This window comes from Oryx dammah, unplaced genomic scaffold (assembly GCF_014754425.2).
Source record: "Oryx dammah isolate SB20612 unplaced genomic scaffold, SCBI_Odam_1.1 HiC_scaffold_9, whole genome shotgun sequence".
NCBI lineage: Eukaryota > Metazoa > Chordata > Mammalia > Artiodactyla > Bovidae > Oryx > Oryx dammah.
Genome location: NW_024070193.1, coordinates 49,270,496 through 49,288,152, shown reverse-complemented (window position 1 = coordinate 49,288,152; position 17,657 = coordinate 49,270,496). Strand labels below are relative to the sequence as shown.

General features: G+C 46.8%; 1 protein-coding gene across 1 annotated transcript in view; it reads left to right on the top strand.

Annotated features, from left to right (window-relative positions):
- ITGA9 (integrin subunit alpha 9) overlaps positions 1 to 17,657 on the top strand; it is a 367,824-nt gene that overhangs the window by 72,246 nt on the left and 277,921 nt on the right. Inside the window, exons 12-14 of the mRNA XM_040246228.1 lie at positions 3,992 to 4,082; positions 6,628 to 6,673; positions 14,067 to 14,221. Of these exons, the coding sequence (XP_040102162.1) occupies positions 3,992 to 4,082; positions 6,628 to 6,673; positions 14,067 to 14,221 (292 nt within the window). The remainder of the gene's footprint in view (positions 1 to 3,991; positions 4,083 to 6,627; positions 6,674 to 14,066; positions 14,222 to 17,657) is intronic.

The window sequence follows — 17,657 nt, the reverse complement described above, 5'->3', positions numbered from 1 at the left end:
TGATACTGCTACTTAAATCTGAACATGTTTATAGACTCCCACGTTTGCTCATATCTAGGGAGGCATTCTGCCTATAGAAAATAATATCCAAATTCTTAGCCAGAGTTAGAGAGGCTTATGGAAGAAGAGGAGGCTTGCCTTTTCTGGTTACTGCTTTGTCAACCATCTATGCTGAGCCAACGGATTATCCTGTAAAATATAACCTAGAATGACAGTGGTCCATGGAGGAGGGACCTGAAAGCTGTTCATGGGGCTGTTGTTACAACTGGCATTAAAACTGTTAAAGCCCTGGCCTCGTTTCCCTGGACCTGGGAACGTGGAAGTGGTGAGTTCTGTTTTTTTGCTTGAAGTTCAGTCTTGCTGATGGTGTCAAGCCTAGCCCCTGGGAAAAAAGGAAGTCACTTTCTGGACAGAAGCATGATCAGGGTGTTTGTGGATGTCTGTGTGTAGAGTGGCACAGGCTTGGGTTCTTCTAGCGAGTCAGCAATGGAAAGGGACTGAGTGCATGTCGAGAAATTTCCAATCAGCCTATACTGATTTACTGAACGTTTATTACTTTCTACTCAAGCTGACACTTCTCGTCACCAAGAAACTTGCCTCATATCTTGAATATCAGGACGGAAACCAAACTCTGAACTGAGTCCTCTTCTTAGAAAATGTTCTATAAAACGAAATAGGAGGTATTGAAACCTGTCCATGTATGGAAGTCTCTAGGTAGGAAAAGACTTTACAAGTTGATTTTAAGGGGCAGTACCTACATGTTAAGTTCAGTGTGTCCATTCCTAATTGTGCTTCCTGCAGCAGAAAAGAGTCAGCTGATTGAGGGTAAAGGGCTGGTTGGTTGGCTGCCAGTTGAGCCCAGGCTCCCTCTCCTGGGCCCCCTGCTTGGTTCTGTGATTCCAGCAGGAGGCAAGTGCTGGTGAGATCAGGGATGCTTCCTGAGTGCCTGTTCTGCTGTCTTACCTTCAGTCCTCATCACAGCCGTGTGACATGGGCACCTCTGTCATCCACCTTTCCTGTATGAGGTAACTCTAGCCCAGGGAGGTGAATTGACCTGCCCATCGTCACCAGCTAGGAAGCAGCAACTTGGCCACTGAGACTTTGTCAGTCTAACTCCCAACCCTCTTATTGCAACCACTACCCTCAACTCCACATCAGAAAAAGGAACACTGAGAGAAGCTCCGTTGGAAAACAGAAATAGGGAAGCTTATTTTGCTGGGAGGCGTATTTACTCCGAGGGGCCTTCATCTACATGGACCATGCTCCGTGCATTAGAAACGAGTAAGCCTGAGTCTTTGCGACCCCATGGACTGTAGCCTACCAGGCTCCTCCGTCCATGGAATTTTCCAGGCAAGCATACTGGAGTGGGTTGCCATTTCCTTCTCCAGGGGATCTTCCCGACCCAGGGATCGAACCAGGGTATCCTGCACTGCAGGCAGATGCTTTACCGTCTGAGCCAGCAATGATTAGGGTGAAAAATGAGTAATGGTGGGAATAAACTGCTAGGGGATTCAGCTGATGCGGCAGGAGGCAGAGGCCTCTGGGGGAAATGTGGGGGCCACATCCGTCCCCAGGGGCTGCTCTACTGTGGGTCAGGGGGCTCTGTTCCCACTGTCACAAGCTGAAAGTCATCCAGGGAGTAGCCATCCTTGGGCAGCCATCGAGGTCACTCTCCACGCTTCCTCCTGGAAGCTTGTTGCCGGACCTGGGAAGCTAATTGCACAGAGAGGCGATTACAAGTTGAGAGACCCCACTTCCCCTCCTCCCGCGGCCCTCCTGTGTTTTGTGATGTTGCTGGGAGGGATCCCTGCAGACAACTGAAGTATACATTTTGTGGTCAGTGCGGATTGTCTTTATAGGAAGCAGGGATCAGCAGCTGGATCCGTCCTGCCTTTGTCAGCACGCAGCCTGGCTCGTTAGCTCTAACAGAGAAGTGGTTTGGGGCTCTTTAAAAAAAAAAAAAAGGAAAGAACCAACCGGCGATTACGCGTTTCCAAGCTCCTAATGTATATGTGATAAGTTTCGTGATTTTAAAGGAAGAAAAAAATCCTTTAATGCCAGATTGTCCAGGGCTCAGGCTTGGACAGAGCGGGCATTGTGTGGGTGAACTAGAGGAGGAAATCAGAAACAAGTCCGGGCAAGGGGATTGCTTTTCTTTGGCCCAGATTGGTATTATTTCTGCTGGATACATTGTGAGATCGGGGTCTGAAGTTCTTCCATATTACTCTGTAACTCATTCCTCTTCCTCGAGTTTACCATGAAAGTGTTGATTTTAAGATCATCCTGTGCCTTTCTCAACTTGAGCCCCCCGGGCATGTCCCGGCGGCCCCTGTGATCTCTCTCTTGCCATCAGGACACCGCATGAAAACCTGGTGAAGCGGAGGTTTCCCAAGGCTCCTGGTTTTCATTTAGAGTTATTAGCACCAAGCGGACTTATCTTCCTGGCTTTATGGCATAATGGCCTGCAGATGTCTGTGGGATAACTTAAGCCTGCATCGCCACCCCCTAAAGGACCACCCCTTCACTCTTCCCTGCTTGTCCCAGCCACAGCATACCTCAGAAATGCAAACTCAGGGCAAGCTGCTGCTCATGTCTTTGGACCTCAGAGCGAGATGCTCCGCTTCAAAATGTGGCTTTTAGGAAACACACAGACGCACATCCATGTATGTTTAGACCGAGCCACAGAGGAACGTAGGGCTCTGTCTGTTAGCAAGATACTTTTCTTCAGTGTTTCCTACAGTGCTCTGATTTTTACTTGAACGTTTGCACACTTCCTGTTGGATGGTTTCACTGAGGTGGCAGGAGGAAGGTTATTTGCAATTATTGGCTGCTGGGGAAGTCCCTGCTATCTCATATGTAGGTCTTATAGGAAACCCCCCCCTCCCCATACTTGTGATTTCTTTGCAGGAAGGAACAGGATAAGGCAAGAAAGTCCCAAGTGAGCCCTGGGTATATATATACCTGGTTTTGACACGGAGGCTGCTGTGTGGCATGAATACAGAGCATTTCTCTTCCCATCCACAATGAGAGCCTTGGGAGGGAAGCCTCACCAGGGAGACTGTTTATAGAAAGGGAAGAAATAACAGGTCAGATCCCAGAACATGGCACTTTCCTGATTCGGAAAGTCTGGCATCTTTGTGTGGAGCTGTGCCACACACGCATGGGTGTATGACAAAGGCTGGGTGCACAGTAAGTATTCTTGAGCCAGTACAGCACGTGTTGTGTTAGCACAGGTTGGGCTTGACGACGAAGAAGAGATAAGTACAGATGCTGGTATGGCCTGCTGGCAGAAGAGCTGTCAATGCTGCATGGTTGGTTGAAGACTGCCTTTCAGGGCAGCTTCAGCTCATTTTTTTTTTTTTTTTTAAATTTCCTTCCGTTTACAAAAGATTCAGGACCATGGAGTTTTAGATGTACTAGGTAGAGCTGTTTCGTCCTGTCTGTGATTCTCAGGAGCCTGTACCTCTTCTGGTTGGCTTGATGGAGAGGTGGTTTCCTCGTGGTCATCTTATCTAGGTAGATGTGTTGATTCCTGTCCACCTAGGACTAGGCTCACGTGTGCATCTTAGGAGTGTTCCGTGTTCAGTACACGTTTAGGTAGAGAGATGTGAGGAAAACGTGTTCTAAGGATTCCAGCCAGCTATACCTGTATAAAAGCAAAACAGAACTTCCCTTAGAAATGGCAGTTGACCTTAATGCATTTGGGGCTTCAATTCAATACATCAGAACACGACGTGCTCATCTAGGTGGTTTGTTTACCAAGCTTAGAAAAAGTTGTAAATGGTGACATTTGACTCAGGCAAGTACTAATAAAGGAGTGTGGGGTCTTCAACTGCCTGCTAAAGCCCCCTGATCAAATTCAGGCCACAGTTTTTTCCTTTGACCAACTTCAAGACCAAGTGTCTGAGAGAAGCTGGGCTAAAGCAGTCACGGGTTCTTATTTGTGACTGTGCTCCTTCCGGTGGCTCAATCTCCCTATTATCTGTTGCAGAAGCTGTCGGGGCGGAAGATAAGTCCAGTGCTGCGGATGTTTGGTCAGTCCATATCGGGAGGCATTGACATGGATGGAAATAGTTATCCTGGTAAGCTATTTTTCTTGAAAGACACATGAGATAAGCCAAGATAACCAGTCTGGTAAGTGTGGTCACATCTATTTAGGCTTAGAAAAATTCACACAAGTAGAACAGGGTGTTTTGCCTGGTGTTTGCTTTTTAAGATGAAAGTAGTGTTAAAATTAATTTTTTTTTTCAGTTTTAAAATGGATCTGCTCTGAAGGGTTTAAGCACCAGGAGGGTGGATTTTTGTAGTGATTTCTGTGGCAGCAAGTCTTTCTGATGAAGACAGAAAGCCCTCTCCACATTCAGAATATAAGGAGTGAAACCTCATGTTTTCCGTAATATTTGAGCATATTTGGAGGTATCTTCCTCTTGATGGGAGAGAAGGAGCAAACCCCCCATCCCCCAAACACACACACACACAAGACAAGAATTGAAAGAAACACTTGGAGCAGGAAGGAAACCATGTCCTTCCCCTGACACAGAAAACAGACCTTTGCCATTCAAGGCTGGCTGGCTTATCTTCGGGGTTAATTAATGCCTTGTGGTGGTTGAGGCTAATTGAGTAAAAATGTACGATTTCAAACCCCGATCCTCAGACATATCCGGTTTAGGTGAAACTGACTGGGCAATGGAATAGTGGACCCTTTGCTGTTTGAAGGGGATGGAGTAGGCAAGGTGAGGAAGCAAAGAGAAGACGTGAAAAAAATCCCAAATCATCGTGGCATTCAGAAAAAAAGTCCCTGAAACTGTAGGTCATCGTGCTAGCTTGAGAAAAAGTTTCTTTCCATTTAAAATGCCTCAGAAGGATCTGTGAAAATGAATGAAGTTCTGTACAGGGTACTGAATTTCAGAGTTTCTCACAGACAGGAGTTTTGATCATCCTTGTAAATCTACAGAGCCAGGAGGAATGGGAACAGAAAAGGGTCAGTTTTGAGGTCTGTTTCCCTCATAGCTTACTTGGTAAAGAATCCACCTGCAATGAAGGAGACCTGAGTTCGATCCCTGGGTTGGAAAAACCCCCTGGAGAAGGGAAAGGCTATCTACTCCAGTATTCTGGCTTGGAGAATTCCATGGACTATACAGTCCATGGGGTTGCAAAGAGTCGGACACGACTAGACAACTTTCACTTCTTCACTTTTCCTTGTAGACCATCCTACGTCTTTTTGTTTGAGAAAGCAGTTCTTATTCTGGGCAATTTGTGGCTGTGGCTGTCCCTAAATAATACTGTCCATTGGTTTAGCAATTCTGTCCATTGCTTCTCTGTGCGATGTGCATTATAAAGTTACCCCCATAGGTAGTTAGAGATACAGGTGTCTCCCCTTTTTACAGACAAGGATGCTGAGCCTCAGAGAACTTAGGGTGCCAGAGACCACATTGCAGTGCGAATGAGGACTCAGGTTGCTCCCCTATATTTGCACAGTGAGCAGGTGTGGTCACACTTCACAACACATGTGGATTTCTTACCTTGCAGTTTTTCATGAGAGAAATGGCAAGTGCATCAGATTCTTTTATCTTCAAATATCCAGGCAATTAAAAAAAGACTGTTAGAAAATAGCAAAATTAACATGCACACCCAAGGGCATGGATTTTAGCAGTCCTGCAGTCCATGGATACGTTCTTTGTTTTTCCTAATTGAGGGCATTTGTAGATGGAGGGATTCAGACGCTTTTGGTTTAAGGTGCTTGGTTCTGTAAGTGGTCATGGGGACTGCAGGGCTGAAGGGTTTTATTATACTTGAGGGGAGAAAAGGCAGAGAACTGTTGCATAAATGAACAGTTCCTAAATTAAAATTATTTAGGAATAAACATTACCAGCTAACACTTGTCTTGATTTATAGTTGGCCAAATATTTTCATGAGTTTTCTGATTTTCATATCTGATTTAGTGTGTTTAATAACTATTATATTGAGCAAGTATGTAATAAATGTCTTCTGATTTAAATATTGCAAAATGCTTTCAGTTTTTGAAGAAGACATTGGGGATCATTATCTCCATTGTGCAGACAGGGACACAGAGAGTCTCTGTGGTCACGTAGAGGGAGGGGTGGAATGGCAACAGTTCTCATGTTCTGCAGAACCTAGAGCTTCTCCCAGGAGTCATTTGATTCCAAGTGTCCCCGCTCTGAATTCCTGATGTCCAAAAGAAACAATGTGAGCCACTTATGTAATTTAAATCATTCTAGTAGCCACATAAAAAATGATATAAAAAGAAACATGAAGTTAATTTTAACAATGTTTTATTTAGCCCCATGTATCAACATATTATCATGTCAGCATACAATCAATGCAAAAAATTTTTATTAGTGAAATAGTTAATATTTTTTAGTACCAAGTCTTTGAAGTCAGTTTCTGTCTTACATGTATGTCTCGGTGCAGACCAGAACCCTTTGGGGTCTCAGCCGCCACCCCTGGCAGTGGGCTGCCATATGTGACAGTGTGGCTCTAGCTCCTCCAAGGCCATTACAAGCCCCTGACCTTGAGACTGGCCTCCATCACGTTGGAGCACGTTGACAGCGGGTGGGTGGAATGGGCTTCAGCAAGATTCTAAATCTGTAAACTTGTGGTTTTCAGATGTAACTATTGGAGCCTTCATGTCGGACAGTGTGGTTCTCCTAAGGTGAGATGCTTCTCTCTTTCCTCTCGGTTCTCTGTGGGCGAGGGATGGAATTGGGTTGGGGGGCGGTGCAGGGGATTTCTTTATCATCAGTCAGCAATCACTCTGCCCTATTCCTTGCATGTGGAGGTGCTCAGTAATTGCGACTGCTGCCTTTGTTTCCCTATTCTTGTTATCGTGTATCCCTTGAGTGGCTTACGTGTGTGAGGATAGCATCCTTGGAGCTCCTAGGCAGAGGTTTCGGCCTTTTGCCATGAACAACCCTTTCCGTGGATGTGCTATACATAAGCTGTCATTTCTGTGGGTGCCATGACACTGCCTTGTCCCATCTGTTCATCCCTACCTACAGCCTTCATCTCCACTTCCGCACCTCCTGGTCCCCAGCCCCCCAGGGACTAGGAGCCTCCTGCCCTCTCAGTCTTTGGTGACAGCAGAGGGTGAGGGACTTGAGTTCACTGTGAAGCCCATGCCGTCTGGATCCCTCCTGCAAAGGCCAGTGGGCTGCCGTCCCACCCACGAACCCTCTCCAAGTATTTCTGTCTGTATGAGTCAGAGGAGGCAGAATTACACTTTGGAGTGGGAGCCAACACTTAGGTTTTGTTAACAACCTGATTGCAGAACTTTCTAAAATAGGCTAGTAGGATCTTAGAGCTGGAAGGGATCCCAGAGGCCATGGAGTTCCACACCCTGGATTCCTCTCATTCAGCAGGGCCTTTCTCTTGAGTTTCTACCTCAGGGCTACACAGCCTCCTCTGGAAGAAGGGAGCACCTCAGATGGGGGCTTAGGAACTTCTAAGGGAACCAGTTAACTCTAGGTAATGAAAAACATCAAGTTGTTCAAGTTACTTGCCTTGTGCACACTTACCCACAAAGGCTATTTGCAGGCTTTGTCAAATTGGCAGTAGCCAGAACTGTCTTTCAGAAAATCCATGGATGATTTACATTTTCAAGATTGAGTAAAAAGTTCCTGAGCCAGAAGTGACTCTGTTACTCCAGAGATTCTGATACTTTTAAAATCCACTACTCCTTTATTGAGCACGGCAATGGGCAGAAAATTGTGGGGAAACATAATATTTAAGGCATTCTGAATCGAGAGGATTCATTAGACCAAGCCATAAATAGATCACAAAACATCATCAATATAATACAATATGTGACAGGTGCTATGTGAACAGTATAGATAGTACATATTCTAAAGATTTAGAAAAGATGATAACTACTCTAAGAATGGTCTAAACAGAGACTTGGATTATATTTTCTTATCAGATACCTAGCCTTAAGGGCCTTTAGCTTTCAAGTTTTTTTCTTTTTCATTCTTTCTTTCTTTAATTCCTGAGAGTTAATTTAAGATGGCCAATTATGTTGGAAAGAAATGAATACACTTAATATGGCATCCCCCCCCCCACCGCCAAATATTATATTGTTGAAGAGGCAGAATAGTCTTGAGGTTGAGAGTGGAAACTCTGGGGCCAGGTGGCCTGGGTTCAACCCTAACTCTGCCCTTAAGAGGTGAGTTTCCTGAGCAAGGCTAGTAACCTCTGTTTCAGGATGGTCATCTGTTAAAAAGGCAATAGTGCTCACCTCACTGAATATCCTAAGTTTTTGTGAGAGCTCAATGAGCTAGAACAGTGTCTGGTTTAAGTGTTCAATTTTATGCTTATGCTCAGTCATGTTTTACTCCTTTTGACCCTTGGAGCAGGCCGGGCTCCTCTGTCCATGGGATTCTCCAGGCAAGAATACTGGAGTGGGTTGCCATTTCCTCCTCCAGGGGGATGGATCCTTTACTTCCTATAGGGTTGGGTTTCTCCTTTATCACCCTATTCTCTGCATGGGCGTTTTCTCAGGTAGAACAGCTTTCATGGCTACAGATGGTTGTGATTGGACTTGAGAGACCAAAGCTCCAGCTGGTGGCCTCACAAAGTCATTTTCCTTCTGCTCACTCTTCCAAGCAGTGTGCTCTGGCTTCTCAGGATTCCCCTTGAATAAAACACATTCCCGGCTGCTGTTAGTGGAAACCAGGCCCTCTCCAAACCAGGAGCTTCTGGCTTAAGGCATATCTTACGGGTTCTGCTTTTTCATCATCCTCGTATTTTATAAGCTTGCAGCTGTGAGCTCCAACCCAGAGGGGCTTGTCCTCTTCTGTCCTCTTTTGTGAGGGACAACACTCTCCAGGGATTTCCTCACACGTAGGTGTTACCCATGGATGGGAGACCCCAGACCCTAGCCTGGCATGGAGGGTAGAATCGGATGAGGTTGATGAACTCTAACAGGGACGGATGTAGAGTCCACAGAGGAGAAGAGCTGGGAGCATTTGGAGAGAGGAGACTTTAGGACCAGAGCTGGGATTACCGGCTCGGACGAGGAGGTCCACGGACGGCCGTGACAAGCATGCCAGGGGTGCCTAGGGGTCCCGGGCTCACGGTGACCCATTCCCTCATTCATCTGCCCCTGTGCATTGGCCTGTTGAGAAGCAGCTGGGTGTCAGATTTGGATGTACTTCATTGTTGCTCAGTGGCCAAGTCATGTCTAACTCTTTACAGTCCCATAGACTGCAGCACACCAGGCTTCCCTGTCCTTTGCTATCGTTCATGTCCATTGAATCAGTGATGCCATCCAACTATCTCATCCTCTGTTACCACCTTCTCCTCTTGCCCTCAGTCTTTCCCAGCATCAGGGTCTTTTCCAGTTAGTTGACTTTGCATCAGGTGGCTGAAAGTATTGGAGCTTCAGCTTCAGCATCAGTCCTCCCAGTGAGTATTCAGGGTTGATTTCCTTGAGGATTGACTGGTTTGATTTTTTTTGGATCGAACCTGTGCCTCCTGCACTGGCAGGCAGACTCTCTGCCCCTGAGCCACTAGGGAAGCCCTGGCTGTACTGTGGAGAGCAACCAACACAGCTAATAATAAGAGAACTGTCATTTGATAAGTGCCTACCTGTGCCAGGCACTGTCTAAGCCCTGGTGTGTAGTAACTCTTCGCTCTTGTTGCTTTTTCGCATTGCGGTATAATCTGCATGCAACTTAGGCAGGTGCTTGATGAGTCTTGCCCAGTGTGTACACCTGTGTAACGTCTACCCCCATCCCGAAGAAGAGCATTTCTGTCACTCCAAGAAGCATCCCCTTGCCTCTCTCTAGTCACACCCCTCTCCTGGCAGACGACTGCTCTTCTGATTTCTGTCTCCCTGGATCAGTTCTAGAATTTCCTATAAATCGAGCTAGAGTGTATGCATCCTTTGGTTTCTGGCTTTTTGCACTCAGTGTGATGCTTTTGAGACGCAGCTGTACTGTGTGTTGGGCAGTTTTTTCCTGGTACTGAGTGGTGTTCCACTGACTGAATAGACTGCAATTATTTGTCTATTTTTGGAAGACTATATCTGAACTCTTTTTTAAAAATTTCATTTTTTGGCCACACTTTCTTGGCTTCTGGGATTTTAGTTCCTGAGCTAGGGATCGAACCCGTGTCCTTGGCAGTGAGAGTGTGAAGTACTAACAACTGGACCACCAGGGATTCCCCTGCATTTTAACCCTTAGTCTTCTTAATAACTCCGTGACAGAGATATGGTGATTAGGAGCCTCATTTTAGGGGTGAGGAAACCAAATGACCTGGAGCTTTTATCAGTTTAAAAGAGGAGGGATTCTAGGTTGCGGTAAATGCCTTGAGGCCAATAGAGCAGGGTTGCCCTGTCAGAGGGGGCGCGTGCCACGCTCAGCAGAGCCTGGGGAGGGTGACGTCCGAGTGGGGCTGCAGGTGGCGGTGAGGGCAGTGGCGCCCTTGCTGTGGCAGGTCTGCAGAAGTCGGCAGCCCAAGTCAGACGGCCGTGGGTGGGTGAGAGGAGGAGAAGCAGGAAAACAGTACATCTTACCTTCTTTCCAGAAGCTTGACTGCAGAGGGGGAAGTGGGAATGGCGGTGGTTCAGAGAGGGACCTCAGCTTCACCTCATCTGTCTGAACCTCACCCTGACCGCCTTCCTTTCTCGGGGGCCTGGAGAGGTTGAAGAGGTAGAAGGGGGCAGGGGAGGCAGAGGAGGGATTGGGGCGGTGAGGAGGGAAGTGTCTGGTGTCCAGACTGTGGGTGGGGACTGGGCTCAGTGCAGGATTCAGTTTGTGATGTGGATGAGGGTGACCAGCTCAGGTCTCTTCCAGGAGTGTGAGGGGCTCAGGGTGAGCAGGGAAGGTTCCAGAGACAAGGTGGGGCCCTTCAGGGAGGGAGGAGCAGGCAGAAGGATCACTCAGGGCGTCCAGGAGACTGGGCAGGTTGGCACCCTTTGATGAGGTGCTGCATGTGGCTGAGCAGCAGTGAGCCAGGAGTCTAGAAACTCTGGCTGATGAAGCTAAGGGGGCATCCCAGGCATGCCTTTGCTGACAGGCAAGTAGGGATAGACTTGGAGTTACCTTAGGGTCTTAGAGAGAGCAGAACATGGAGGAGAGCCAGGAAACCATGCCTGTGTGTGCATGTACCAAACACACACACACACACACAAACACCATACATACATATACACACACACCCCTCACTTACATACACCATACACATCACATACACACCACACACACACATACACACAGTCACACACACCATACACAGCATGCCTGTTCTGCTCTAAGGGGGAGAGTCAAGAGCCATGTAGGTTAGGAATGCTTTGGGCTGCAGTTAAGAGAAAAACCTTTCTGAGGTTGGTTTTCAACTACATAGATGTGAATTGGGCCTCCCTTGTGGTTCAGCTGGTAAAGAATCCGCCTGCAATGCAAGACTGTATAGTCCATGGAGTCGCAAAGAGTCAGACATGACTGAGTAACTTTCACTTTAAGACATGAATTAGTTCCCTGGAGTAATGGATTACTTTGGGGATGGTTAGTACTCTTAGCGACCCCATGGACTGCAGCCCACCAGGCTCCTCCATCCATGGGATTTTCCAGGCAAGAGTACTGGAGTGGGGTGTCATTGCCTTCTCCGAAAATCAACTATACTTCAATTTAAAAACAGCATTGCAGCCACCAGTTTCTTTTAAAGTCACAGTGCATTTGCAGTGCTGCCCTTGGGTGCCCCTCTGCTTTCATCTCAGCCTGTGAAACCCAGTCTCCCACCCCAACCAGGGTGTGGGCTGGCCCAACTCTGCCCTCAGGAAGTTTGTTCTCTGGGATTAGCTCAAGAGGGCAGGTCCGGTGTTAGGGTGTCAGGCTTCTGGTGTTATGCCATGGAAGGTCGGAGGAAGTGATCAGAGAGGCTTATGAAAGATTTCTGGGCTTTTCCTGGTCCTGAAACAATACTTGGAGTTGAAACAAAAAGGTTTGGGGGAACTGATCTGACAGATGTTGGAGGGAGAGGTGCTTGTGAAGGTCCCAGCCTGTCATTTCAAAGGATTCTGTTTTTTTTTTTTTTTCTTTTAACAACCCTCATCGAAGTCCTTTTATCTGTACTGCTCACTTCTGCTTCCTGCTCACCTCGCCTTCCTCTGCCAGGCTCTATCCTGGGAGGAGGAAGCAGGCATTTCCCCAACGAGGAGCCCTGGGATGGTGGGAGGGGCTGGGCTGCTTTTGTACAATGGCCTGGCAGGACATGTGCTAGGCAGGTGAAGTCTCACAGAGTGGACTCCGGCTCTGCTGGTACCCCTGTCTGTTTGATGAAACTTTGGTCCCTCCTGTAGTTTTCAATTCCTTGGACTAGAGAGATTTCATTTAACAAGGGTGGTGGTTGCTTTAAATTTTTATTGGAGTATAGTTGATTCACAATGTTATGTTAGTTTCATGTATACAGCAAAGTGAATCAGTGATACATATACATTTATCTACTCTTTTTAAAAATTTTTTCCCATATAACTCATTACAGAATTTTGAGTAAAATTTCCCTGTGCTATGTAGTTAAGTCCTTAGTAGTTATCTATTTTTTTAAATTTATTTTACTTTATAATACTGTATTGGTTTTGCCATACATTGACTTGAATCCGCCATGAGTGTACATGTGTTCCCCATCCTGAACACCCCTCCCTCCTCCCTCCCCATCCCATCCCTCTGGGTTTTTGAACACCTACTCACTAGGCAATATCAGGATGAATTCAGCAGGATCCCAGCCCTTGGAGAGCCTGTAGGCTGATGGGATGAATTTGGACATGGACAGTGGCCTTAGTTAGTAGGTGAGGTGAGGTGTGGACACAGAGAAGGAAGAAATTAAAGTGTTGGGGTGCTAAGGAACACTTGAGCATCTTCTAAGGATGAACCCAGAAGGAAGCTGGAAACCAGATATTGGATTTCCAGGGACTGCCGTTGTCTGACTTCCGTTAGACTTGCAGCTGGGTCTGCCCGTAGTTCCTTTCTACTTGTCACAATTGTTCTTCTCCTAAGCCACATCTCAAGGCAGTGCTGGCAGTAGTGAAATCCCCGAACTCCATCTGGGCCACGCAGTTCCTTGCTTCCTTTCTTCTTCGAGGTTTTCCTTAATGCTTTCTTTTCTCCTAGTTGGTGTTGGTCCTGGCTCCCATCTGTCTTGTCCCCCTGGGCGCTCTTTGCGGGATCATTGACACAAGTGAGGTCATTGTTCTCAAGCTGCTAAAGCCCCTTAATCTTGTTATATCACCCCGGCGGCGTGAAGGCTGGGGCTCCTTGGGGGTAAAAGGGTCTCTTTGTGAGGCCTGGAGGGGAGAAGGTTAAGCCACAGTTTAGGTGAATCTTCCCTCAGCAGATGTTTGCAACGAGAGCAGAATGGTGTGATTCACTCCCTGCTTCTAATAGGGGGGCCCTGGGGAGTCCCCAGAAGGCCAGCAATGATGTCGTCCATCCATCAAGCATTGGGGGGTGGTCCTTGTCGGTGACAGGAGTGTGCATGTTTATTGGGTTTCACTTGGTCCAGCTATTAGGCAGGGTGATTTCTTCAGCTCTGAAATGCTTTGCTGTTACCAGCTGGGACCGCATTTATCAAGGTCTTTTAGAAAAAGTACTTAATTAATTGATGGGAGTAAACGAAGAGGGAAGGTTTCTGGATGGGACTTTGCAGTTCATGGCAATAATGGCAGTAAATGTGTTGGGGGATTCCTGCTTGTGCGTTTGTTAATCTTGAGTCACGGCATCCCCTATAGGGACACCTCTTAAATCTGTTCCTATCTTCCTAATAAAATGGAAATCAAAAGTTAATTGGTGAAATTTTAAAATAATCTCCCAACATCTGGTGGTTCATTTATGGCTTCAACCAGCTGTGTTTTATTAACAACTAGCTGGCCTTTATTATTGGGAAGATAACTGTTCATTTATTGGGAAATAAGCTGAGACACCAGAGAATAGGATTTACAGAGCACCCTGGCCATTTTCTCCCACTCAGGCTGTTTCATACTTTACTTAGATGCTGGGCTGAAGCCCTAGGAATTGTCCTGTTGGCTTAGTTATCGTTTGGTTCCTCCTGACCTGTAGGGCGAGACCCGTCATCACAGTGGATGTCTCCATCTTCCTCCCCGCCTCCATCAACATCACGGCGCCTCAGTGTCATGACGGCCAGCAGCCTGTGAACTGCCTGAACGTCACCGCCTGCTTTAGCTTCCACGGCAAACACGTTCCGGGAGAAATAGGTAACACACAAGACCAAGTCAGGGCTCCGCATAGCCATCCTAACTGGAGTGGGAGTGTGGGATCATGGGCAACCAGGGGCTGTTCTGGAGTTCCCTCCTGAAGTGCCACCTGGCTGGGTTTACAGGCAGCGGGTCCACAGGCTAGATGCCCTTTTCCCTGAGGTTCCCCCTCTGCTCTTCTTACCATTATTTTCCCAATTCATTGCCACCTCCAGCTCTCAGAAGAATAATATTTGACTGTAAGCATCATTTCTCCAAATGTCTCTGGACCATACTGAAACCTCACTGGGCCACAGGGAGGACAGGTGGTGGGTCTTGTGGACATGCAGTGGGTAGCCTGGCCCTTCCGAAACATTCCATGTAGTTAGGAAAAAAAGTAGTGGGACTTTGAAGGCTCTCCCTTGAGCTTGCAGCACCAGCCAGATGTTGAGGGCTCATGCTCTTTATTGTGGAATCAGAGACAGGATGAGTGGTGAGATTAGCATGCTGAATTTTACAAAGGTTCAGGCTTCCAAAAGGCAGGGAGCTGCCTTTGTCAGCTTCAGATGATGGAGGAGAGGCAGGTAAACCCTGGCCACTGGCAGCCGTCCCTGCCATTTCCCTAATAAGGGGAGGTCGACTTGCTGGCTTACTTCCGAGACTGGATCAAGCCGTGGAACAAGATAGGATCAATGTGGCTTAGAATTCAGAGTGTGATCACCTGAAGGAAGTGAATCTGGAGCAGCTGTGCAGATTCAGAAGTCTTTTGTTTTTACTTGAAAGGCTGATGGAATAAAAGAAAGGGGAGCTCCAGGGAAATGAAAAACAAAAAAATTTTTAAAAACCCACAGCACCACCATTAAGGACCTGGATTCTTTGACTTTCTTAGACATTTTTAATGTCATGAGTGTCTCCTCTCCCTCCTTACATGTAGTCCTTGGACAAACAGTGTCAGCATCCCCTAGGAGTCTGTTAGACGCGTGGAATCACAGGCCCTGTTCTAGACTCTGAACCAGAGTCTGCATTCAGTAAGATCCCCACAGGACGCTGGTACGCATCGAAGTTTGAGATGCTCTGCTCTGGAGTGCACGTGCACACGCAAGTGTGTGGGAGCCCAGACACACAGGACACAGGTGCCTGCACTAGCCGCTTTCTCAGCTGCATCCTGAATGCTCTGCCTCAGATGACAATATGCTAGTCCTTCTAGGCCAGGAGTCCCCAGACCCCGGGATCTAATGCCTGATGACCTGACGGGGAGCTGAGGTAATAATAATAACAGAAATAAGCTGCACAAAAAGTGTGATTCTCTCCAATCGTCCCTAAACCATTTCCCCTACCCCAGTTCAGAGAAAAATTTGTCTTTCATGAAATTGGTCCCTGGTGCCAAAAGGTTGGAGACTGCTGTTCTGGCTTGTTTCATCGACATTTCTCTTGATCTTCAGGTGGGTTGAATAAACTCAACAGTGAAATCTTGTATTTTTTTTAATGGATTTTTGAAAAAGAACTCAGAAATTTCAAAATTGAATATGAATTTACTGTGAACTTGGAACCTGGCTAGTGAGAGAGAACTAACAAACTTTTTGTGTGCAAATCCAGTGAGAGAAAGATACTTGGTCCAGATCATACAGCTCTTGGTGAAGCCAAAGTTGAATTCTGGTCTGATGATACTATTGCTTTCCAAAAACAATTTCCTACCACCTCCCTAATTATTTAAGGCACCACAGTCTCTAGGAAAAAAAAATGGTCTGATGGTCTCGGGACTCATATATCCTCTGCCTAATTAGATGGTATGTCCTTTATCAAATATCAACTCGTGATATAGTTGGACTCCATTAAAAAGCATTTTAAAAGAATTGTTGAGTTGAAGATTACTTCTGATGTGTTTAAAAATAAGCAGAACTATTCTATTATAGAACTCTTAAGAAAAGCAAGCAGTTAATAGTTCATGTGTGTGTTCATTTGTCAAATATTTATTGTGTGCCTGCCTGAGCCAGCCATTTCCTCATGGAGCTTTTAAGGGGAATTAGAAAGAGTTTCTATGTTGATCCTGAAGCTGCATACACAGTTTTCAGACTCATTAACCACATCACTGTGGTGGTGAAAATGGAGGTAAGTTGGTAGAGCAGGAACAGAGGAGAAGAAACCAAAATGCAAGTTTGGAGCTAGAGTGATTTCAGAGCATATGACATAAGTGCGAGAGCAAACTAATTCGTAGATTCAAGGGCTGAGCCAGGGGGAGATGTGGGTGTTTTCTCATGCTGCCTCCAGCAAGTGTCTCCTTCTGGGGCTCTAGTCATTGACCCCAGTCATTGGGGCCCCTTTCATTGACCCCAGTTACTGGGGCCCCTTTCATTGACCCCAGTCATTGGGGCCCCTTTCATTGACTCCAGTCACTGGGGCTCCATTCATAGACCTCAGTCATGGGGCTCCTTTCATAGACCCTGGTCACCTGAGCCCCTTTTAGCGACCCTGGTCATCAGGGCCTCTTTCAGTGATCTCCAAGCAGAATTATAATGTAGGTCTGGGCTAGTCATGGCCCTTCAGTGGTGGAGGATGATGGAAGAGACAAGCTACTGGATGACATCCAGTGCTGCCGCCAGGGGCAGAAATCTGGCTAAGGTCCGCTTTAGGGTGTGGAGCATTGAGCAGGTGCTCCTCCCCTAGTACTACAGGTCTCTTCCTTACTCTCCATCTGCCACATGGGGTCGTTGATGAAATCCAGTATCTCTTGATAGTCTAAGGGGATGTTTGTACACATTTATTTAAGAGTCAGGCTTAAAGAAGTTGGTAACTGGAGAATTTGGGTGTTTGCAGAGCAATGCAGGAAGTTATCTATCCTTGGCATTTTTTGGCCCCTTTCCTTGCATTCAGGGAAATGAGCAATAGCTTAGTTTTTGCAGTAAAGGGAGAAATGTAGAAATCTGTTCCTAAATGAGCTGGCAGTGGAATATAGAAGGTTTGAGGAGGGAACCATGGGAAGCTGTGATGGTGGCACTGAAGTAGCCCCGTGGATACAGATGTGGGTAGAGTTCTCCATAGAAGCTTCCCCAGGGTTCTGCACCATCAGGAAGATCAGGTCCCCGGTTTCCAGATACATGGGGATACCTTCAGTGCACAGACATCCTCTGCTCTCCTCCCAGCCTAGTAGCTGGTGCTGGCCAGCTCAATGTCATTGCTCAAGCCTTTGCATTAGGAGCCAAGGGCTGGAACTCCAGTTACAAGCCTTCCTCACTCTCATTGCTGGAGGAAGATGCAAGAACATGTTAGTGGTGGTTTTGGCTGTGGCATGCTTGGCAAGAGGGCATCTTCCAGTCACCTCTGAATGTCTGCGTATCCAGAGCAGAGTTTATCAGCAGAATGGCTGTGTTTGGACAGGACAGCCTGGGCAGTGCAAGGAGTTGCCCAGTGGTGTGCTTGGTACTTCTGAACAGTTCTCAGAAGTGGTATATGTCTGCTG